General features: G+C 46.9%; 1 protein-coding gene, 1 non-coding gene and 1 pseudogene across 20 annotated transcripts; 2 read left to right on the top strand and 1 right to left on the bottom strand.

Annotated features, from left to right (window-relative positions):
* The first annotated feature begins 547 nt into the window (after positions 1–547).
* On the top strand, positions 548–18,070 carry LOC145537644 (ubiquitin-like modifier-activating enzyme 1). Of its 19 annotated transcripts, none has more exons than XM_081568460.1 (25): positions 548–672; positions 3,106–3,164; positions 3,266–3,434; positions 3,528–3,662; positions 4,294–4,400; positions 4,611–4,701; positions 4,808–4,940; positions 7,258–7,355; positions 7,458–7,604; positions 7,733–7,909; positions 8,012–8,116; positions 8,207–8,287; positions 8,650–8,805; positions 10,645–10,810; positions 10,930–11,126; positions 12,727–12,791; positions 13,163–13,358; positions 14,282–14,356; positions 14,470–14,656; positions 16,318–16,406; positions 16,634–16,726; positions 16,852–17,043; positions 17,312–17,413; positions 17,520–17,620; positions 17,779–18,070. In XM_081568460.1, exons 2-25 carry the CDS (start codon positions 3,109–3,111, stop codon positions 17,912–17,914), a joined length of 3,054 nt encoding a protein of 1,017 aa, XP_081424586.1. In that variant the 5' UTR covers positions 548–672; positions 3,106–3,108; the 3' UTR covers positions 17,915–18,070. The 19 variants fall into 19 exon arrangements, with proteins under 19 accessions (XP_081424586.1, XP_081424582.1, XP_081424592.1 ...); XM_081568456.1 differs by having other exon boundaries at positions 13,163–13,361; XM_081568466.1 differs by having other exon boundaries at positions 548–713; positions 17,524–17,620.
* TRNAW-CCA (transfer RNA tryptophan (anticodon CCA)) lies at positions 6,824–6,896 on the top strand. The gene has a single exon. It is a non-coding gene; the product is annotated as a tRNA-Trp (tRNA).
* A 3,365-nt stretch (positions 18,071–21,435) lies between the features above and the next one.
* LOC145537645 (testis-specific Y-encoded protein 1-like) lies at positions 21,436–23,605 on the bottom strand (annotated as a pseudogene).
* Positions 23,606–24,322: the final 717 nt, after the last annotated feature.

Genomic DNA, 24,322 nt, shown 5'->3' with positions numbered 1-24,322 from the left:
GGAGGATAGAGGATGAGATGGTTGTATGGCATCACTGACTGGATGGCCATAAGTTTGCCAGAACTGGGGGAGTTGCTGATGGACAGGGAAGCCTGGCATGCTGCAGTCCACAGGGTATCAAGGAGCCTAACACGACTGGGAATGAACTGAACTGAAAGTATGTGTTGCTAGAAGAAGAAGAAGAAGAAGAAGAAGAAGAAGAAGAAGAAGAAAAGCAGCTATGGGAAAGGTTACTTCTTTAAGATTTCTGTTTCCACCCAAATACACTGAACTCCCGGGTTCCTGAACTTTCTCTATTTCTTGCTTTGATAGGCCAACACTTTACCACTGAACTACGAAGGAAGCCCACAAAAACGATGTAACTATTGTATTTTACCTTGTACCAATTTTAAAATGGCAAACCACTCCAATATTATTTCCAGGAGAATTCCATGGACAGAGCAGCCTGTGGGACTACAAGCTCTGGAGTCACAAAGAGGAGGAAACGACTGAGCTATCAACACTAGTGCATGCAGCCACCAGAGGGAGCTATCTTCCCCTTTCCTGCAGCATACGTAATGACGTGTCTAATGCGGCTGACGTCAGCCGTGATTCACCAGTTGGCGAGACAGAGAGGAAGAGCAAGCTTTCCGCGATAAGCCTAGTGGCCACCATTTTGTCTCTGCGTTGGAGGTAAAAAGGTGTATCAGTGAAAGGGGCAGCAGGGAGAGCAGGTAAGGCTGAGGCTGCAGCAACTATCTGTTAGTTAGTCGGCGGGGAAGGAAGAGTAAAAAGAGTGCTTTGGCTGGGTTTGGCTTCTGCTACACGTGGAGTAGCCGGCGGAGCCACGTGGCGAGCTGGCATTGGTAACAGATGGCTTTTGTCTGCTGCTCTCCTCTGGTAGCACTTTCGGGCAGCGATTTTTAGCCAGCTTTTTTCGGAAGGGTTTTGGGGAGCTCTTGGGATTCAGGAGAAGAAGGGGACGACAGAGGATGAGGTGGTTGGATGGCATCACCGACTCAGTGGAAATGGCTTCGGGTGGACTCCGGGAGTTGGTGATGGACAGGGAGGCGTGGCGTGCTGCGGTTGATGGGGTAGGAAGGAGTCGGACACGACTGAGCGACCGGACTGAACTGCTGCTGCTGCGTCGCTTCAGTCGTGTCCGACTCTGTGCGACCCCATAGACGGCAGCCCACCAGGCTCCGCCGTCCGTGGGATTCTCTAGGCAAGAACACTGGAGTGGGTCGCCATTTCCTTCTCCAATGCATGAAAGTGAAAAGTGAAAGTGAAGTCGCTCAGTCGTGTCCGACTCTTCGCGACCCCACTGGACTGCAGCCCAGCAGGCTCTTCTGTCCATGGGATTTTCCAGGCAAGAGTACTGGAGTGGGGTGCCATTGCCTTCTCCCGAACTGAACTGGGATACCCTAAACTGAGTTTAAGGGGCCGTGTAAGTGCTGGTGCAAGGGCATAACAGCCAAGTGCAGGGTGGATGTTACCCTTTCTTCCCTTGGGTTCCAAAATCGCACCTCAGGGCTCCAGAGGCCCCGATTTCTGCCTTTAGAGGCTCAGGTCCACATGTCTAGTCAAAAATCTCACTGCCTAGTATCTTACAGCACCAGGCTCAGAATTGCTAGGCATATATTCCTATGAAGACCTTAAATCAAAATTAGTACCTTCACAGCTTCCAGGAGGAACCCAAGCCTGGGCCCGGTGTGTTTACCCTTCAGTTCCCTCAAAGAGACTTTTCTCGAACATCTTTGCTGACACACCATTTCACTCACTCGTTTTCTCCTCCTAGCAACCTTGCAGAGATTAAAACAAAGTACAAGACCAGTGAATACTACTGACCCTAACTAACCCCTGCTGAGAGACCCCGTCCACACAGCTCACCTTCATTGTAATCTCTTATCACAGAGATCACTCTGGACCCAGTATTTCCAGTTAAAATACAATCTTTTTTTAGCATGTCAGTTTAAAGACCTTTCATTTCTACATCTCCTTTAAGCAATGTTCCTAAGGCCAAGATTTCTGCTTAGCGGCCCAGCTCCACAAACTCCACTTTAGCATTTCCATAAGGAAACACCTCTGAATCCAATATTGTTGTTCACTAATATGCTTTACTCCTAAGCCATTATCTGCTGTTGGAGAATACCCAGGTTTTTCATTGTGGCACAGTTCTTTTCAAATAATCCCAGGTATCATCCCTCAGAACCCCCTAAGAGATAAGACACCAGGCAGAAATTCTTTGGATATATACTCCTTCAGACATCCTTCCCCAGTTCTTCCCCAATTCCCCCCATTTCTGTGGCAGCATCTGATAACACCCTTGCAGATTTTGGTCCTAATCATCCCTGGTAGAGGATCATCTTCCCAGTCTTGCTGGTGCTCTATCTGTGCATTCGAAAAATAGCTAATTTTCTAGCTTTTTAAAAAATCCTGTTACTCCACATCTTACCTTATACTACACCCTGAGGGCCTTGGGAGGCCCCCAGCATCCTCATTCAGAAGCTGCAAGTCTTCACTTGTGGTCTCATTGGCCCATAGAGCATTATCATATCCCCTACTCCAACAGCCTTACATCAGCCTGCATCCCCTGCTCAGCATCTATTCAGCCTGCCTGAAACCCAGGCAGACGTTGTGATCTAGCCGGGGTGTGGTCCTGAGTCTTCAGTCTGTTACTTCCTGAAACTCTTTTCTCTTCCTAGGGAATGTCAGCTGTCTGAGCTCGGCTTTCTGTTTCCTTCCTCTCAGTGGCTTTAGTACCTAGCATGTTTTCATTCTTCTTTTCTTAAAATGAGATTATTAGTACTAAACCCCTTCTCTCCCTTAGAGTTACCATTAACAAAAAGAAAAGTCTGCCAACATCTGGCTCATCTCTGACCCTTTTTCTAAAGATGCCCAGCTTGCCACTGTCGAAACAATGCATGTCTGGACCTGATTCAAAACCAAGTCCTGATTTCTCCTCTGCTTGTTCTGTGATGTCCACAGAGCCATCAGGATCAGCCAGTGTCTCTAACATAAATCTTGGAGGTGGGATGGTGTTGTAGTTGGTGGTTGAGTAGCAGTATCTCTGTTATTTAAGCCCTTATTTTATCTTGCTGAAACTTTTTTTCCCTCCATTCCTAGGAAATGCCAAAGAAGTGCAGTGAAACAGACATAGATGAGGGTCTTTACTCTCGACAGTTGTAAGTGTGCCTAAACCTGGGTATATGAAGCAGCAGAGGGACATAGAAGACAAAGGAGGGTGGGCCAAGCCCTGACCCAGAGTCTTCTTCAAACCTGGCAGATATGTCCTCGGCCACGAGGCTATGAAGCATCTCCAAGCATCCAGTGTGCTGGTATCAGGCCTTCGGGGCCTAGGGGTGGAGATTGCCAAGAATATCATCCTCGGTGGTGTCAAAGCTGTCACCCTGCATGATCAGGGCACTGCTCAGTGGGCTGACCTCTCGTCCCAGGTACCCCTTCCTGACTCCCTTTCCTTGCACAGGCACCTAACTGCTTGATCTCTGCATTCACTTCACTTTGTTCCTTTCTGTACCTTCTTCTAGTTCTGCCTGCGAGAGGAGGACATTGGTAAGAACCGGGCTGAAGCCTCACAGTCCCGCCTTGCTGAACTCAACCGCTATGTGCTAGTCAGCACCTACTCTGGGGCCCTTGTTGAAGACTTCCTTAGTGATTTCCAGGTATCTGCAGCATCAACCTGCCTCACTTTTCTCAGATCCATTTTCTAGTTTGTTCACTATTTTTTTTTTCAATGGATTGGGCCTGTGGGTGCTGATACACTGCCTGGGGTTTCCCAGAGAACTTGGGTACTGGGTACCCATCTACCCTTGTTGTAGTGGTAGAAACGTACCCTTGTGATTAGGGAGGAACATTTGGACAATGATTCTTTCCACATCATTGCTGAACAGGGTTAGCTTTGTCCTATTTTGTTTAGTCTGAAAATGGAAACTAATGAAAGCGTAGGATTGGGGGTGAAATGCCAACTTTTACAGAGTATGTAAAAGGGCACGCATGGTTGTAGGAAGGTAGGAGTGGGTGTTTGCTTTTCAAAAAAGTGAATTAGTTGGTCTTCACATTCTGTCCCACTACTACCTCTTTACTTTTCTTGTCATAGTCTGGGAATTCATATTCATCTTGAGATTTCGCCCTCACTGAGTGTGATACGTGTATTTTATATTTGTAGAACAGGTCAGAACTAGTAAGCCTGAGCCCTGAACATCTGGCAGTTCCTGACCTGCCTTTCTCCTTTATTTTCTTACTCCCCTTCCTCAGTGCCAGTCCTTTTTGCAGTGAGCTTCTTTCTTGTTACAGGTGGTGGTCCTTACCAACTCTCCTTTGGAGGACCAGCTGCAGGTGGGTGAGTTCTGTCACAGACACGGAATCAAGCTGGTGGTAGCAGACACTCGAGGTCTTTTTGGGTGAGTGCCTGCTTCTCCCTTTATCCTAACTCCTTCCTAGCCCAGGCCCAAACCCTCTGGCTCTCAGTGCCCTAATGATTCTCTTAAGGAAACCAGGTGTGCAGGTCTGCATGTCCACCTCTGCCCATACAGCGTAAGCACTGTCTGATTACCAGCATGATGCCTCAATACCCAGGTTCCTGGTCTCAGTCTTGTTTTCTCCTTTTACAGGCAATTGTTCTGTGACTTTGGAGAGGAAATGATCCTCACAGATTCCAATGGGGAACAGCCTCTCAGTGCTATGGTTTCTATGGTTACCAAGGTATGGAGTCTGGCCCCAGGATGGTATGTTTGTAGCCGTGGTCCTTGTGTATGCTCCTGGTACCCTGATCTACATATGAGGTTTTCTTTACTTCTCTTCCAACCAGGGCAACCCTGGTGTTGTCACTTGCCTGGATGAAGCCCGACATGGATTTGAGAGCGGTGACTTTGTCTCCTTTACAGAAATTCAGGGCATGAATGAACTCAACGGCATCTGTCCACTAGAGATCAAAGTGCTGGGTATGCTAAGCCTGGGGTCAAGAAGTGATTACCTAGAGCAAAAGGAGAATTGTCCCTGTGGTCATACAGACGTGTGCTGAATTATATATACCACACGCCAAGGGGAGATAAGTCTCTAATCTCTCACCTGGGATTTATAATACAGGTATCCAAGTAGCCTTAGTTGAGAACTGTGAACTGAACCTAGAAGCAGAATAGATTAATACCACTAGCGTTTGATTCCATCTGGCTCATTGATTGCACCTCTCTTTTTTTTTTTCTTTAACTTTCAGACTGTATAAAAGTAAGTTCTGCATTGACTTTTCCAAGTAATACTTCATCACTGCACACACACAACAAAATATTTGCAATTTCATACATGTCATAAAGTTCTTCAAGCATGAAAAAGCTCGAAGAGCATTTTTATTTTATAATGCTCAAATTAAAATTATTTGATTCTGTTTGACAGTTACATGTTCTCTAGGTTTACATGTGCATCCAGTGTCGTTTTGCTTCCGCCCAAGCGCTTTATCTTATGTTGTATTTTAGTGGTGACTCTTCTTGCTTTTTGATGTTTGAAATTGTCTTTCTTTCAGAATGCTTGATTTTGAAAAACAATTTTTTGCAGAGTGTAGCATTCTAAAAATGTGGTTCTGTTCTTTCTTGCCTGTTTTCCCTGCAAAGTCTCCTGTTCTTTTCGTTGTTCCTTTGTCTTTAATGTGCTTATATTTTCTGTCACTGATCTTCAGCAATGTATTGATTATGATACACCTGAATGTAATTTTGCACTTATGATAGACCTTTGTGTAATTTTCTCCATGTTTCCTTTGTGATTTATCAAATTTATATTAACTCTGAGTTCATAGCTTTATCAGATTTGGAAAATTTCTGTGTCCTCCCCACCCCTGTTTCCTTGGTCAAAATACTACTTTCTCAGCTCACTCCCCACTCCATCATCTTGTTGCAGATCTCCAATTGCACGTATTTTAAGCCACATTACTTTTTTGGTTTTTCTACCCCCCTCTTTGTTGTATTGCGGATAATTTCTCCTACCGTGTCAAATCTACTACTTGTTTCTTGTGTGTTAATTTGGCAAACATACCAAGTATATAAAGTCAGTGCACACACGCATGCATGCATGCACGCTAAGTCACTGAAGTTGTGTCCAAGTCTTTGCCTCGCTACAGACCATAGTCTGCCAGGTTCCTTTGTCCATGGGATTCTGCAGGCAAGAACACTGGAGTGGGATAGCCTTTCCTTCTCCAGGGGATCTTCCCAACCCAGGGATCCAACCTGGAACTCTTTTAACATCTTCTGCATTAGCAGGCAGGTTCTTTACAACAACAACCCCTGTCAAGTCATAAAAACATTTCATACGTCAGTGGAGTTCTCAGTAATCATAAATTAAGTAAAGAGTGATTTGGAAGATAGAAAAAAACACAAGCTGCTTCAAGTGAAAAAAAATACATGGAATTTAATGAATCCCAACAAAGGCATGAGCAGAAAAATGTTTTTTAAAGATATAATGCTTCACAGTTTACAGACTTGATGAAAACTAAAGCCAGAGACCCATAATCTGGAAATTTTTGATGGAAGCAACATAATTGTGGATTTTAGAGTTGTCAAGCTACATTTTCTTGTTTTCATAAGTTTTGAGCTTATCTCGTTGATGTTGGATCCTGTAAGAGCTCGCTGCTTTTTCTTCAGAGTGACAATTTAGACATCGAGTAGCTATGGTATTGAAGAAGTCAGGATTGTGGAGTTTTTTGTTTGTTAGTTTTTAATGAAAGTATTTTTAATTGAAGTGCAGTTGACTTAGCATCTTTTGTGTTGGTTTCTGTTTTATAGGAAAGTGATTTAGTTGTATATATATTCTTTTATGTATTCTTTTCCATTATAGTGCTTCCCTGGTGGCTCAGAGGTTAAAGCGTCTGCCTCCAATGTAGGAGACCCGGGTTCGATCCCTGGGTCAGGGAAGATCCCCTGGAGAAGGAAATGGCAAACCACTCCAGTATTCTTGCCTGGAGAATCCCACAGACGGAGAAGCCTGGTGGGCTACAGTCCACGGGGTCGCAAAGAGTCGGACACGACTGAGCGACTTCCCTTTCTTTTCTTTCTTTCTTTCTTTCTTTCCATTATAGTTTATCACAGGGTATTGAATATGGTTTATCTCTCCTGGGTATAATAGTTTGCATCTGCTAATCCCATTTCCAATCCAAGGTAGAGGTAGGTGGCGAAGAGTGAGAGTGGGAGGTTTTGCCATTCTGGTTTTGATAGACCTGTTGATCTTGGGATGGTGTGAATTGACAGATAAGCCTTCATGCTTTTTATCCTCTAGGTCCCTACACCTTTAGTATCTGTGATACTTCAAATTTCTCTGATTATATCCGTGGAGGCATTGTCAGTCAGGTCAAAATACCTAAGAAGATAAGCTTTGTGAGTATGTATGGGAGGGTATACTGTAGGGTTCCAGGTATGTTTTCTTTTGTTTCATTTTGCTTTTCTAGTTCTGATGTGCTATTCTCTGTTCTCCACCAGAAATCCTTGCTCAACTCACTGGCAGAGCCAGACTTTGTGATAACAGATATTGCCGAGTATTCTCGCTCTGCTCAACTGCACATTGGTTTCCAGGCCTTGCACCAGTTCTGTGCTCGGCATGGCCGGCCCCCTCGGCCCCACAGTGAGGTAGGTGGGTGATCAAGCCAGCCTGGGTCCTTGCACCAAAGCTCCGCCATTACTTCTTCCATCTCTTTACTTTTTCTCCCTCTCCCCACAGTGGCATGACTGAGCCTTTGTTTCTTGTGTCCTACCAGGAGGATGCAACAGAACTGGTGGTCCTAGCAGAGGCTGTGAGTGCTCAAGCCCCGCCAGCAGTGCAGCAAGACAGTTTGCGTGAAGACCTCATCAGGAAGCTGGCTTACGTGGCTGCTGGGGATCTAGCACCCATGAACGCCTTCATTGGGGGCCTGGCTGCTCAGGAGGTTATGAAGGTAGGTGTGGTGGGAGTGGGCCAGGTTTCTTCCTGACTCTGCTACTTGCTGTCAGGCTATGATTAGCCAGGGATCACTTCCCCTTTCTTACCTCCTCTTCAGGCCTGCTCTGGAAAGTTCATGCCTATTATGCAGTGGCTGTACTTTGATGCCCTTGAGTGTCTCCCTGAGGACCAAGAGGCTCTCACAGAGGACAAATGCCTTCCAGTACGTGATGGGGGCCCACAGAGAAGGTATTACTTTTGTCCTCTCTAATGGACCTTTTCTCTAATCCTCTCCTCCCTTCACATGACGCAGTGCCAGAACCGTTACGATGGGCAAGTGGCTGTATTTGGCTCCAGCCTGCAAGAGAAGCTGGGAAAGCAGAGATACTTCTTGGTGAGAATGCCTGTTGGGCAAAAGCTACTTTTATTTATTCTAGCTCTGGCCACCTCTTCTGGAGTCTCCCCTTGCCTTAGAAGGGAGGGTGTTTGATTGTACTATCATCTCTTCTGTTTACTGTTGTTGTGTTTTTGTTTTGTTTTGTTTTGTTTTGTTTTCATACCATGTCCTTGATTCCTGGTCTTCTGCCTTTTTCCTGATGAGCATGCATTTTTATGCTCCTGGGCCTTAAATATGCAGTCTTAGATTCTGTTAACCAACCTCTCTTACAGTCTCCAGGAAGAATAAGGACTGAGGGGTGGCTTTGTTACCCAAGGCCCCCTAACCATTACCTCTCTCTCTTCTTGACTGCCTTTCAGGTGGGTGCAGGGGGCATTGGCTGTGAGCTGCTCAAGAACTTTGCCATGATTGGCCTCGGCTGTGGGGATGGTGGGTCAATCACAGTTACAGACATGGACGTCGTTGAGAAGTCAAATCTGAACCGACAGTTTCTGTTCCGTCCTTGGGATGTCACGGTGAGTGAGATGGACAGGGTTAAGTTGTTGAGTTTTTCTCCTTTTTCTTGTTATCCATCATACTGACTTAGGTCTTTTGTGTTTCCCCCTTTCCTTCAGCTCTTCCCTTAATTTTTCTCTACAGTTCAGTTTTTCAGCAGGTATTCACTGAGTACTTATATCTTGCATTTGCCATTTTACATCTCTCCCTACTCTTTTTTTCCTTTGATTTTTAGTTACTGCTTATGTGAGATTACAGAAGCTAGGTTATAGAGGAAAGTCTTTTGTTAAAGTCAGGGTTATTTTTTGCCTGCTCGGTGTCTGCCTTTCATTTTATCATGCAGGTGCTAGGCTCTACTTTGATAGTTGAGATATATAAGAAAGTAGAGAAGTTTCTGCTCTTCTCTGATGTGATGACATAACATTGAGAGAGTCTCAAAGTTCGGTGGAGGTAGACAGCGCTCTTTCCTCAAGTCCACAGCTGTTTTAAGACTTACGGGGATATTATTTTCTTCTTATTCTCATCTCACCAGTGGGATGGGGAACCTTCCTCTCTGCTTTTGAAAGCTGTCTGAAAAGGACACAGTGTTTTCCACATGACTAGATCAATGTATGATGGTACAGAATTGTGCATTAAAGGAGATCCTTTCAAAATGCAGTGAAAACCAGTGGATGTTGCTATGGATTCCACATTTCACCTTGCAACTACATTTGTAAACACTTGTCTACTTTTATGTATTTTTTTAAATATCACCTGAAAACTGTTACTGGAACTTTTTTTGGCAAGGCTGAATACCCCTTATGTTCTTTTAAGCAACATATACAATGCATTGACTGCAGTACTCGTGAAAATTCATCTGTCTTCTAAAACAGCTTAAGACAAATTTGCAAAACTGTTAATACAGTTGATTCCTGTCTAATATTAAAGTTTCATGTTGCAATGTTTTTCTTAACATTTGTGTTATGTAATGGAATTATCTGATTTTTAAACAGACTTATATAATTTAAACATTTCTCTGTTTAAATGTCTAATGTAGGGAATCTTGATGGCTTTGCATCACATTAAAAAAACCTTTCTAAGAGCTCTGCTTTTGCCAAGTGCTAGAGTGGATAAATAACAATAGCACAATGTATAGTTCAAACATGGGGTGAAAAATAATGTTTTGGGCTAAGGATGAAAAGCAAGATAAAGAACAAGTACCATGAGAGGATAGTTTGCAGTGTGGTAAAGAAAGTTCTCATTGGAAAGGTGGCATTTCCACAGAGAATTAAAGATAATACAGGTGAAGTGGAAGAAATCTCAGGAAAGAGTATACCACATAAAGATAGCAGCATGAGGAAAATCTCAAGGTTGAAATATTGTTTCTGTGGTTGAGAGACAGAGACAGTGGGAGATCATGGGAATAAAGAAACTCGTAAAAGTAATAGGGGCCACCTCATCTTATCCTTAGTTGAAAGTGGGAACCGATAGAAGGTTTTGAACAGACCACGAACTTGCGCTGACACGGGGTTTCAGAGGATTGTGCTTTCGGTAAACCAGAGGATCTTGGTTTTCTCGCAGTGAATGCACACCATGTGCATTCTGGGTGCTGGCAACTAAAAATAACAATGCATATTGGGTAGATAGAAGAAACAGGGGCTCGACCCATTGTCTCCTATCGTATTACTATTTTCTTTTTCAGCCCTGTTCCCAATTTGTTTCAGCCTCAGGTCTGTGGCACTTGTCATATGCCACAGGGCCCCCTGAACTAACAGTGTTGGTCTTGAGCATCATTACTTAATCAGTTTTCAGAAGAGGTCTGCACAGGTGTGTTGGGTGATTTTATACATGACAATTCTGTTTCCCCTGCCCCTAACCAGAAATTGAAGTCTGATACAGCCGCTGCAGCTGTGAGCCAGATAAATCCACACATCCGGATTATAAGCCATCAGAACCGTGTGGGCCCTGAGACAGAGCATGTATATGATGATGACTTCTTCCAAAACCTGGATGGTGTGGCCAATGCCCTGGACAATGTGGACGCCCGTAAGTGCGCTGGATGGGTGAGAACAAGGCCAGAGCCGTGTTTGTGTTTTCGGGAGGGAGTGTCATCTTCTCCTCTACTGATGTTTACCTCCCCTTCATCTGTTGACTCTTTCCCACAGGCATATACATGGACCGCCGCTGTGTTTACTACCATAAGCCACTTCTGGAGTCAGGTACACTGGGAACCAAGGGTAATGTACAAGTGGTTATCCCCTTCCTGACAGAGTCATACAGCTCCAGCCAGGACCCTCCTGAGAAGCCCATCCCCATCTGCACCCTGAAGAACTTCCCGAATGCCATCGAGCACACTTTGCAGGTGATCAGCTGTGGGGGTAGAAAGAGGTGGAACAAGACAGGCCTCTAGACAGTGCCAAGCTCTTTTTATTCCAATGATGCAAGCCTCAGTGTATATAAAATGTGCCCTCCCTTCAAATCTCCTCCCTTCACTTTAAACCTAGTACCCTAAACTTTTTGGAATGCTTTTTCTTAACATGGGAATTTTATTTTGGTAACATACAGGAAAGTATTATGTATACTATATAAAACATTTTACATAAGAAGTGTATATCTAAAAAGTGAAGATGTCTTTCTTTAGATACAGAATACAGTTTTCTTGCTAAAGAAAATCAACTTCTTAATATCAGCTCTGCTGGTTATTTAAACCTGTCTCTACTGCGTACATATTTACGACTGATGTTCTGATTTTTTGTCCAAAATACATTTAGCAACTTGTTTGTCAGACTAATTCTGTTTATGTAACGTGCATATATAAATGTATGAACATATTTGTCATCAAGATTGACAATGTAAAAGCCTCCCTTTAACTGGAACTCAGAAGCTAGCCCTAATTCCTGTCTCCTTTTCGGTCCCAAAATAACCATCATTTTACCCAAATAATTCCTAATGCAGTTTTTGAGGATGTGTCGGAAGTATGAGATTAGTCAGAAAATGAGAAGAAACAGTTGAATCTGTCACTTTTCCTTTCAGGATGAGTTTATACTTATGGACTCAGTACACAGTGTGTCTCTCTGCCTGTCCATGCCTCCCATGTCTGTGTGTGTATGTATATATTTATAGTCAGAGACAGACGGAGGGAGAGGTAGAAAGATGTGTTGGTGTGTATGTGTCTGTTTCTCTCAATATGTAAAACCTATGCAAGGTTATGTTTCCGTTACTCTGTTTCTTTCTACTAACATATAGAGAGGCCAATAAAAGAGCTTTGTGAAATGGAAATTTTACATTGAGAGTTACTCACAGGACTTTTGCAAAGCATTTACATTGGTATGTCCTTGTGACATTCAAAATAAGTTTTAAATACACACCTGTGTGCTTATTCTTTGATATTCACTCCTTGAGGTATAGACAGTAGTGATACAGACTTGTGAAAGGAGGATACAAAAGTCAAGATGTACATGAAGGTCACAAAAGTGTGGCAGAGCTGGCATTTGAATCTGGATCTCCACCAACAGGATGCCTCATATCACTGTGCCTGGGACTGTATTTATTGATCTCTTTAATTCTCAGGGGCAAAGTGCTGTTATTATTTCTCCCAAGTCCCCAGAAGATCATTGTGGAGAGATAATGCATGTTTCCTTGTTGGGGTGAACTTTTTTTTATAATTTAGGCATGACATACCTAGGGTAACGTGTTCAACCTCAGAATAAGTTTACCACAAACTTCGGCTTGTGTAGTAATCTCTGCCCAGATTAACATCATTGATTTTTAAATAGAATGGGGGTTGGGGCTTCAAAAGTTTGAGGTGTCCCATTGGGATGGCTTCATGCCTGTTTTCCCATAGCAGCCATGCTCTTCCTGTTTGCTTTATTTCCCTGATGGTCTCTCTTATGCCTGCAGAAACTTTTTGTTATCTCATTCGTTTCCTGTACCTCACGTAATGTTTTCTGCCCTGTCTGCAGTGGGCTCGGGATGAGTTTGAACGTCTCTTCAAGAAGCCAGCAGAAAATGTCAACCAATACCTTACGTGAGCACTTTGGTCCAAATGCCTCCTCACCCTGTCTCTGGCCCATCAAAGCACTCTGTAACTTCTTAACAGTTAGGAGCTACTGTACTTTTTTTTTTTTTTTTTTTTTTTAGGGGGCTTGGGGGACACACCAAGAATCACACAGTAGTACGTGGACACTTAGTTCCCCAGTCAGGGATTGAATCCATACCCTCTGTGGTGGAAGCACAGTTAGAGGACCACCAGGGAATTCCCTGGTCTACTTTCTGAATAAATTAATGGTTGCTTGGGCCTTATACCTTTGGAAGTCAGGACTGACTTTCCACAGACATAAGCTTACTCCTGGGATCACTGTGTAATTCTGCATTGGTTTCCCCTCTGATTCTTGATAGAGACCCCAAGTTTGTGGAACGAACGCTGCGCCTGACAGGCACCCAACCTCTGGAGGTGCTGAAGGATGTGCAGCGCAGCTTAGTGCTGCAACGGCCACAATCATGGGCTGACTGTGTGACCTGGGCGTACTACCACTGGCATACCCAGTACTCCAACAGCATCAGACAGCTGCTGCACAACTTTCCTCCTAACCAGGTAGTAACACAGTTGCAGGGACCATTTGTCAACAGGTTTACCGGAAACAGTCTGCCCCAGCGTTTTATAATTTTTTTAAATTTATTTTTAAATGGATGATAGTTGCTTTACACTATTGTGTTGGCTTCCGCTATGCTTTTGACATGATTCATTCCAGTTAATCCCGCTGTGGCAAGCTCAGCAAGGCTTTGAGAGCTCTTAGAATGATTAAGCAAGTGATTTTTGAGGTCAAAGACTCCCACCCTTCTTCTCTAATCCACAGTCACTCTTTCCTCTAGCCGTCAGATACTTGGTTATCAGTTTCCCTTAGACATAGGATGTGTCATTGCAGAAATACCAGTCAAGACTGTCAAAAGTGTAGAAGAAAAAAGTCAGGGTAAATGGCATAGAATCTAGCTGTGTTCTCTTGGAACAAGTTATGCAGTTCCTCTCTTCACCTCGGTATCCTCATCATGGAATTAGGCATAGTGATTCCTAATTTCATGAGAGTTTTATGAAGGTTAATTGCTATTTAATAGTAAATTGTTAGTACACTGCCCAGTGGGCTTCCCTGGTGGCTCAGTGGTAAAGAATCTGCCTGCAGTGCAGGAGACTCTGGCTTCAATCCCTGCGTCGGGAAGATCCCCTGGAGAAGGGAATGGCTACTCATGCCAGTATTCTTGTCTGGAAACTCCCATGGACAGAGGAGCCTGGCATGCTGCAGTCCATGGGGTCACAAAGAGTTGGACATGACGTAGTGTCTGAACAGTAAGAACAAAGTGGCTGGCTGTCCATAAAAGGTTCATAAATATCTCTCTATCTGGCAGAAAGTGAGTGTCAAAGGATAGTGAGTTGGGCCTTCCAGGACTGAAAATGAGGAGTCACGGTTATGAGAGAGGCTTCTTGTGGCAGGTTCTGCTCCCCCAAATCTTTCTGTTTTCTAGCTCAAAGGTTCAGGAGCCCCTTTCTGGTCGGGGCCTAAACGCTGCCCACACCCGCTTATCTTTGATGTCAACAATGTAAGTCTACTCTCCTGGGTCTTCTGTGGTTGGGTGCAAAGTCGCTGAAGGAGGCTGAGCCTCTGTAGGGGAGTACTGATGTTCTTACCCCTCCTTACCTTGCTTTCTCTTAGCCCCTGCACCTGGACTACGTGATAGCTGCTGCCAACCTGTTTGCCCAGACCTATGGGATGGTGGGCTCTCAGGACCGGACTGCTATCACCATACTCATTCAGTCTGTGCAGTTGCCTGAGTTCACCCCAAAGTCTGGCATCAGGATCCAGGTTTCTGACCAGGCGCTGCAAACCGGTTCCTCCACTGGTGAGAGCACATTTGTTGGGCTGGAGCCACCACACCACTTCAGCCCATGTCCATGCAAGCCTCCTGTGCACTGATGTTTTGCCCCTGGCTCTTCTCTGTCATCTCCAGTCTGAGATTTATCCAGTGCCCTTTTTCCTTGCTTCTTCTGTTTCCAGTAGGGTTTGATTGAGACAAATTCTCTCTTGCACTACTTCTTTCTTCTCCTTCTCTCAGGTGGACCATGTCTTTTTTTGTGTTTTTTCTTTGTTTTGTTCTATTTTCCTCCACTACTTTTTGTGTTCTTCTGAGGTAGAAATGGATGTGATTTCTACCACTAGTCTCTCTCTGCCTGATTTCTTCCCTGGTTCGTCTTGACAGATCTCCTCATCTACATCCCTGCTTCTCTTTGATATGTATCTGTAACCTGTTATTAATCGCTGGGTATCTTTCCTCACCTCTCTCTCAAGATATTCCTCATCTCCCCATCTGTAACTGTCCCCCAACTTAAAATTCCATGTCTCCCCTACCCGTCTCGTGATCTATAAGCCCCTGTCTACATTTTATCTTCTTTGTATGTATCCCTCAATTTCTTCCCTTGTATATCTCTCCCCTCCTCATATATCTCTTGCAGTTTCGGTCGAAATAGCTACTCTCACCGACTCCTCTTTAAATTTCTCTTTATGCATCTCCCTACCTGTCTCCCCTTCAGATACTTTCTACTGTCTTCTTTCCTATACATTTTTTTTTTCAATCTGCACTGTTATTCTCCTCCTTCCTTCTCAGATGTGTCCTGTTTATCCCATTTCATACTACTCTCTTCTTTCCTATTGGTGCATTTCCCGGCAATATCCCTTTCTGTATCTTTTATCCCCTGGTCTCCTGTTTGCCTTTGTGGTTTCTTTCTTATCTCCACTTGGCTCTGTCTTTCTTCTTTAAAATGTCTTATATTTATGTCCTCATTGACATCCTGTGTTTTTCTTTTTTATTGTGGTAAAAAACACAAGAGATTTACCGTCTTAATCATTTTTAAATAGACTCTTAAGTAGTATTAAATACAGTTATATGGTGCAGCAGATTTCTAGAACTTAACTTGCAAATCTTCAACTCTATACCCATTAAACAGTAACACCCCAGACCTCTTCCCCTCTGCCTCTGGCAAACAATACTGTATATTCCATCTCTATGATTTTGATTTTTAGGTACCTTATGCAATATTTGCCTTTCAATCTCCGGCTAAGCATGTAGTTCTGAGTGCATTTATGCTGGTAAACTGCCAGGATTGCAAATGTTCCTTTTTTTTAGGAGGCTTAATGTTTCACTGACTGGATAGACCACATCTTTGCATCCACTCATTCATCAGTGAGCAAGTTGGGCTGCTTCCCTCGTTATTACAAATAGTATCGCTGTCTAAACCTTTCTTAGCCTCAGTCTTTTTCCCTCAGTGTCTCTAGATGTACTCAATTTTCATGACCCACACACCTGTCTACTTCTTTTTTCTTTGGGGTGTTTCTGCCTTACCTTTCCCGCTTTGTTTTACTCTTTTCCAAGGTGTCTTCCCTTTTTAAATCCTTTATCTGTGTGAACTTTCTCTGCCTTACTTTGGACTCCTGCTTTCACCTCAGACCGTGGCATGGAATCGAATATGTATCTGAGGATTGACATGTACTATCTGCTCTCTGCAGATGATAACAGCTTACAGGAGCTCAAGGCCATGCTGCCGAACCCAGAGAGACTTTCTGGGTTCAAGATGTACCCCATCAACTTTGAGAAGGTGATTAGGAGGAGGTGACTCTCAGCAGGAGAACAGGACGGGCTGAGCCATCTTTAGCTTTTGTGAGGTTTACATGCCTACCATATGGCCCAGTTATTTTGTGGTCTGGACATCTTTGGCTGGACTGGCAGGTGATGGAGGAGAATAGATGTCAGTCCATACTAGCTGAAAACCTTTTGTTCCTAATCTGCTTCCTCTATTCTTCCTCTGTCTCCACTCAACAATAGGATGATGACACGAACTTTCACATGGATTTCATTGTGGCTGCATCCAATCTCCGGGCAGAGAACTACAACATTCCCCCCGCAGACCGGCAAAAGGTAACTAAAAATTTGGATCTAACCTGGAACCCTTTCCAAATTTGAATCTGCCACATAACGACCTTTTCAGTGGCCCCTCAGCCTCTCATAACAACCACCTCTGCTCATCACATTCTGTGTCCTAGAGTAAGCTGATTGCAGGGAAGATCATCCCAGCCATTGCTACAACCACAGCAGCTATAGTTGGCCTTGTATGTCTGGAGTTGTACAAAGTGGTACAGGGACACCGACAGCTTAAGTCCTATAAGAATAGCTTCATCAACTTGGCCCTGCCCTTTTTCTGCTTCTCTGGGCCCCTTGCCCCACCCCGTCACCAGGTAAACTCTTGTTTTTATGGAAACTTTTGGTATTACGCATCAGTGAGTGATACTATATGTGTATATGAGTAGGTGGTATATGTATCTTACCCTTGGAGAACTGGCTCTAGTTTTCATCATTCTGGAGGGTTGCTTTAATTTTGTGCATCCTGTGTTCATTGTTTGAACCCGTGCACTGTGGAAGTGAAACTGGCATATTTGTGATTGAAAGAGGAGAGTAAAACCTGGGCTTCTCCTCCGATTTACCCTACTGTGCTTTATCCCACAGTTTTATAACCAAGAGTGGACACTATGGGATCGCTTTGAGGTGCAGGGGCCGCAGCCTAATGGTAAAGAGATGACCCTCAAGCAGTTCCTTGACCACTTTAAGGTAAGGCCCCCTTCTTCACTTACTACATGTAGGGTAGTGCTTGCCCTGGTTCCTGGTTTTGTCCATCCTAGTGACATGGTTGTCCCTCCTTTTTAACTATCTTCAGACAGAGCACAAATTGGAGATCACCATGCTGTCCCACGGTGTATCCACGCTCTACGCCCTTTACATGCCATCCAGCAAGCTGAAAGAACGGATGGATCAATCGTGAGTTGGGCTCCCTGGGCAGGGAGAAAGAGGTCCTGTCTGGGCTAGGAAGTAGCAGCTCTCTATGCAACTCATATTTACTGTTTTCCTTAGTTATTTGCCCCTATATGTCCTTTTCTCTTTTTCTACTTACCTGACCCTGTTATTCCTCATACTAGGGTGACAGAAATTGTGAGCCAAGTATCAAAGCGAAAGCTGGGACACCACGTGCAAACATTGGCGCTTGAGCTGTGGTGCAATAATGAGGATGGCAAAGATGTGGAGGTTCCTTATGTACGATACACCATTCGCTAATTCCTTTATGCTCCTCTTCCAAGTTTTCAGTCAACTCAGTGTTTCCATTTTCCCTATATTTCTGGCAAAAGCTGAGCCTCAAGTCCTTTGGAGAACTTGTTGTTGTGGCTTCCTGTGTTTAGTGTTGGAATTCTTAATAAAGAGGTGTTAATCCAAGTGTGCCGTATCCTTCCTTTTGCAAAGGCCTGAACCTAGTTGCCTTTGGAAGGAGCAAGTTCACATATTAATCCAAAAGGCTCCGCACTGCGCCAGCATGGAATTTGTCTTAAATCCAGGGTTATCAGATAAGATTAAATCCAGTTGTTTTGCCAGAGCTTGCTTTGCTCCATTTTCCTCCTGTCCTCTGCTTACAGACAAATAGAGACACTTGTAGGTTGGATGTAGAGCATATCTAGCCTTACCGCATGCATTATATCTGATTCAAGTTCTACTCTCTTGCAATAACAGTTTGCAAGGTGGTAGAATTTGGGTCTGGATTATGGGTCTGAATCTTGCCAGTGTGAATATTCTTTGTTTCATCTCTTGAGTGATCAGATAAAGAGTTGTTTGCAAGAAGAAAAAGATTTAATTAATACCTATAAGTGTTGCAAGTAGTACTGCACATGATACTATTTTTTTTTTTTTTGAGAATATACTTTAGCTTCTCTGTGTCCTAGAGCTTGGTCCTCTTCTAGCTTACTTGCACTCGGATGGTTTATAACCGTGCCTTTTTGCTGTGCGGGATCCTCATCTTAAGCTCTGCTCAACTGAGGTTTCATGGCCTTAAGATGTACACTTATGAAGAAATTACTGACCGGAGAAGAAAAGTCCTTGTCTGCTGTACCCTGATGCCCTCATCCCTGGGTCTCCCTGTTTCCTTCTTCGATATCAGCAGACTGGGAAAACTTAAAAGGGTTTTATCTCATAGATGAACAGTGAGAGTACACACAACCACTGCAGAGCACAGAGCACAGCAGGCACACTGACCAGACGGCTGAAGGAACGAGTGTGTTCAGCTGCCACTGTATTTCTTCCTTACCCTCTGGTACCAGCTTGGGTGCTTAAAGGTAACTACTCAAACCCTCGGTATGTCACCCAGATATGTAAGACCCTTGTTCTTACACAGCAGTTAGAAACAGCCCTCATTCCTAACTCAAACCTGGATATTGGAACTAGCTAAGCCAGTCCATGAACCAGGCAGGCCTGTCAACATCCAGGCTACTGTCTGGGCCAGCTGCAGGCCAGACACTGTGTATGTCCTTGACTCTTCATCACCACAGTATTAATCTTCCAGGTGACCTCAGTTCTTCCATAGGTTCTTTTTGTTCCCAGAAAAGCCATGGACACAATGAGCAGATTTTCTTTACCTCTGGTATCTTACTGAATGGTGGTGCTAGTTGTCGAGTTTAAATGGAGAAGTTTCTCCAGGATTGGCACTTGGGCATCCTCATTGCTCTACAGCACTGAAGACACTAACATTTATCCATGGTTTCCATCATCCTAGTGTTCGAAGGCTGCCTAGAAACTGTATTCTTCTACCTCTTTTCTCCACTCTCATAGGTCCAGATCCTCAAGCATGGCATTACGGGACTGTCTGGGCAAACAGTGCTCAGCACTACAACCCTTAAACCTCATGGGGCTGTTTAGCACTTGAAATGAGGCTACTGCTACTGATTAACTTAATGCTTCATTTTTTTGTAACTTGAAATACATACATGTAGAAAGGGGCTATTGCAATGAACAGCAAAACGTCCCTGCTCCTTGGCCTTCATCTCCCATCAACTTCTGAATCACTCAGGAGACAAACAAATTGCCAAGGACAAGACCCCAGACAAAGCAAAGAATTCACGTGAGGACTTTAAGGCCGAGGAATGGAGCATCTTCAGAAGGACCGCTATTGCCTAGTCCCTGGAACTGGATGACAGCAGGCTCTGAACTGACCCCCAGGGAGCTGACATGCCAACGCGTCTCTCACAATCCCAAGGACTCTGCAGGCAACCAGCCCACCACCCTTGCTTTCTCCTTGGTCCCTCCCTCACAGGCACACCCTGCAGAGGGGCACACACGTACACCCTACTCCTGCACCTTCCTCGCCTTTCTGCACTGCCAGGGAGGCTGGAAGTGCCTGGTGGCATGCCACACACACAGCCCGTCTCTCCTAGGATGACTATGTTTTCGCACAGACATCCTCCCTCAGCACGTCTCGCATTCCGTCTCGCATTGTGCCAGGGTGTGCCACCCTCGGGGAGGCAGGGTGCTGGCTGATGGGCTGATCCTAGGCAGCCCTGCCCAGTACCTTCCCCAGTCTCCTCCTCACGTGTGTGGAACAAATCTCCAGTGAACCTGGCTCTCTGTGCCTCTTCCTCCTTTGGGTCTCAGCCCTTGTCCGCGGGACCTTAGCCTCCTCACCATCCTGGGTCTGTCGTAGGCATGGCCAGCATTTCCGCAGGCCGGCTCACATCCCCAGAAACGGAGGGGTCCACAGGCATGGGTTTCAAAGCCCCAAGCCGCATGATTTGCTCTGGGTGACTCCTCAGACCCTCCACCCCTCTTCCCGGTCCAAACACAACAAAACAACTCGGCAGAAATGCTGAGCGTGTTTTTGCCTTTTGGTCTAATTGCATATTTCTGGAGTCACGGTCCTGAGTTATCACTCACCATCCTTTCCTTGTTCCCGTCCTGGACAGGGTCACTGCGGAGATACGTCGACCAACCACCGTCAGTCTGGGGACGCCTCATGCCTCCTCTTCTGGTTGCTCCACGCCTCCTCTCCTGTCACCTTCATCTCTGAGTCTGCCCTGGGCCAGACACACAGGCACAGACCCACACAAACACAGGTCAGACAAGCACACGTGTATATACACACACATGCACGGCATGGGGCCACAAACCCAAAGAGGGAACGCAGGTGTGTCACTAGCTGAAGACACCTGTGTCCAGCAATGTAGGAGATGGCGTCAGTAGGCACCATGTCCTTCCCTTGGGGCTCCTTGTCCACCTCCTCTCCCAGCTCTTCCGTATTTTCCCCAGCGAGCCTGAAGCTGTTTCCAGGGCTGCCTGTGTGGTGGTGGTGAGAGGCCGAGTGGTGGATGTGGAAATTCACAGAAGACCCCAAAGTCAGCACACAAGTGCACTGCGAACCTGGAGAGGACACCCTTCCAATGATAGGCCTTCAAAGGAGGAGGCGCAGGAAGGAAGGGACCAGGCAATCTCAAACTCAGTGAGCAGCAGGAGGCCGGGGTTTGGCAGGACCCGGGGGAGGATGATTCTGACAAAGATCGTTAATTCATCCTGCCTCTAGCAGAATCACCTAGGACTCTCGCGCTGCAACCACAGCTGCTTTGAGGGAGACTTGCTTCCCTCACACACACATCGACTCCCCAAGCCTCCAGTCTCAGCAGGTCACCTGCCAAACGTATGACCCGAATCTAGGCTCCGCAGCCAGCTTGCATGAAGGCATTTGGGAAAGGAGAGTGTCCCAGCCTCTACATGGCTGACCCATCAGGGCCCACCACCTGACCCCCTCACAACCCGTGTTTCTGTCAGTTACCTCTCATGGCAGGACCTTCCTCCCTGGGGTAGGACTGCAGGGGATCCTCCCACATGTCTTTGCCAATGATCTGCTGGCAACATGAGCAAGGTCAGCCCAGGGCTGACCAGTCCCTGTACCCTCCCGTGAGCAGCCAAGAACTCCAACATCAATCGCCACCTGTGCGCGGGCCCAAAGCAACCCCACCTCAGCAATCCTGTTCAATTCTGGGCAGTTGTGGTCTGACAACCAGTCGAGAAAGTTAAGACTCCTGGCATCCAGCCTGCGGCTGGGTGCTCCCCGTTCAAAATCCCAGAACCACCGGACCGGAGTGGAATGATGCGCCCTATACCCTGGAGGAAGACAGGGGAGACAGGGGAGGGTCCCGCGGGTGGAGAATCCACACACTTGCGCACCCACCCACACCAGCCCAGGAGCCTTGCCGTACCAGTGATGTCAAGTTAATACTCCTTAATGATCGCCATGTCCCCGAAGTAGGGGTTGTCCTGAAAGGAAAATATCAGCTTGCAGTGGGACCGTGGATGGCTCAGCACCTGCACCTGCCAGGACAGGGAGGAGGAAAAAGGTGCAAGCTTCTTGGGGCCTCAGCTTGCCTCCCAGGCGGGCATTAAATGCTTCTGTGATGCCTCTCCAAGGACTCACAGCACAGGCACACGGATAACAGGATCCATCAACTCCCCGCCCAGGGCCCCCACCCACCCGTCGTCAGCCTCACTGACCTTCAAGTCCATCATGTAGCTAAGAAAGTCTTCATCTTGGTCACCGATCATGACGGACACCTGGGGGTGGTTCATAATCTGCTTTAGGTCAAGGAGCCAGTCAGACCACATGCTGGGCCAAGAAGAACCACGAGCAACAGCCCTAGTCTGGGGCAGAAGGATGACACTACGACAGGCATCTGTGAGGATTCTGGGCACTTCCGCTTGCCCAGCCACCACTGACTCCTCAGGCCCTGCAATACCACCAGACAGGCTCATGGCTCTGGGTTCCCTGCAGTGTTCTGCATCCGAGGTGGTCTGCATCCCCCAAGCAGGGTCTCTTTCTGACCGCTCCTGTCCTCCTGGCCTGTGTGCGCTGGGTAGCGGCATGTCACTGCTAACATGGTCCAGATTTGCAGTTCCTGTGCAAACAGCGTCTGAAAGCTATGTGGGGGGCAGTGTGTGTGTGTGTGTGTGTGTGTGTGTGTGTGTGTGTGTGTGTGTTACAAGGGGTGTTATGTTTGTGTGTGTGTGTGTGTCTCCCACTGTCTCAGCTATTTGCTGTGTTCATCCACATTTGCAACAATAACTCTTTGGGGTTGCTGCTCTCTTCTCCTGTCTCTAGTCATTCCTGACCACGAGGTTTCGACTACTACTCCTGCTCAGAGGTAGGCCTAATGGAGACACCCAAAGTCCTGGCTGGGACACTTACAGGTGTGGCACTGTGCCTTGGGAGCTCACCACTCCCCGGCCCCCAGTTCCTTCAGGGGCCTCCGTCATCCTCCCCCTGCCCTTGCCGCCTCACCCCTCCTGCACCTGCTCCTGCCCCTAGGGCCTCCTCCTCCTCCTTGGCCGCGGACGAAGATGCAGCAGTAAGGATATGCTTTGGCCTAGAAGCCAGGGATGCCCGGGATGATGGCGCTTCTCTGAGCCAAGTGACACTTCCTCCTCCGACGGTTCCTGTGCAGTAGGCCCAGCGGTTTTTCTCATTATCAGAGCTCAGTTCCACCTGCAGGGCGTTTACTTCCGGCCGCTCACTCGGGCCTCCGGGCCTTTCCTGGCCCTGCTCCTCCTCCATCTTCCCCTCTCGCTCCTGGGTGGACCCCTGGATCTGCTCCTCGTCCGCCACAACCTCCACCTCCTCCATGAGGTCGTCCGCCAGCAGAGGGAACTCCCGTCCAACCCCGGAAACCTCTCCTTTCCCCAGGCCACGCCTCCCTCCACCGCCTCCAGCCTGAAGAGGGTGGCCTCTCCCCCTGGCGTGCCACCTGGTGCCTGCAAGTTCCCAGCCGCGCACAGCATCGCGACGGCAGGCTGCGTGGACCCCACGCCCTGAGCACCCGGGCTCCCAACTAAGAAGGTCCAGAGTCCCGGGACTCTCCCGCCTTCTTCGGGCCGCCTCTGACGCTCCTCTCAGCCCTGACCATGACCCCGAGCTGGGGCCGATGCGAAGGGGCCGGACATGATAGCAGAGCAAGTGGTGGGCACCGGCGGCCCAGGCTGCAGTCACCCTGCCGCGACCACTGGCTCTTTGGGGGCGGGGAGTGGGGGAGATGGTCGCAGGGCGGGGGCTGCTGTGTGCGGGGGTGGGGTGGGGCCTGAGGCTGAAGAACGGGGTGCCGGATGTCCTGGGGCAAGGCGCCCTGGCCCTGGGAGATGGGCCCAGCACGCAGGATACCCCGGCTGTGAGCCAGGCTGGACCCATATCTAGTCCAATGGCAGAGAGGGTGGTGGGCGGCACCCTCGATGGACACGCCCCTAGGCCAGAGGCATCGTCCCAGGCTCCTGGGCTCCAGCGCCCCCACGTGGCCCAACTCTGCTCCCGGGCGGCGGCGGGTTTTGCATCTTGCGCTTCCCCCCTCTGACGTTGACTTGGCCTCTGGAATTTCTATCCACATCTTTCCGCTGCACAATCCGAACAGCACACTCCGGTGTCCCACGGGACCTTCATCCCTGGGAGCTCTCCCGGAGTGTCCAAGGAAAGGCAGGGACGCAAAGTGGCTGGATAGTTTTCTCCGTGGGACAGAGAGCCTGTTGCTGTCCGGATGGTAGGGGAGTGGGTTCAAAGCCTAGCGTTTGCTACAGTCGAGCTCCACCGTTCAGGGGCACCAGAGACGTAGGATACAGAGCTCTCTCCGTGTCTCTTTGTCTTTGCTTCTGGCACAGCACTGTTTTCTCTGG

The sequence above is a fragment of the Giraffa tippelskirchi genome, chromosome Y (assembly GCF_054371585.1).
Source record: "Giraffa tippelskirchi isolate mGirTip1 chromosome Y, T2T-mGirTip1v1.2.pri, whole genome shotgun sequence".
Classification (NCBI taxonomy): Eukaryota; Metazoa; Chordata; class Mammalia; order Artiodactyla; family Giraffidae; genus Giraffa; species Giraffa tippelskirchi.
Note: the sequence above shows the minus strand (reverse complement) of the source record. Positions and strands in the feature narration are given on the sequence as shown.

Coding starts and splice junctions, on each gene's coding strand:
- LOC145537644 (XM_081568453.1), top strand. CDS start 2,874: ATGCCCAGCTTGCCACTGTCGAAACAATGCATGTCTGGACCTGATTCA. Junction 3,663..4,293: donor ACTTCCTTAGTGATTTCCAG/GTATCTGCAGCA, acceptor TTCTTGTTACAG/GTGGTGGTCCTTACCAACTC. Junction 16,727..16,851: donor CCCCCGCAGACCGGCAAAAG/GTAACTAAAAAT, acceptor TCTGTGTCCTAG/AGTAAGCTGATTGCAGGGAA.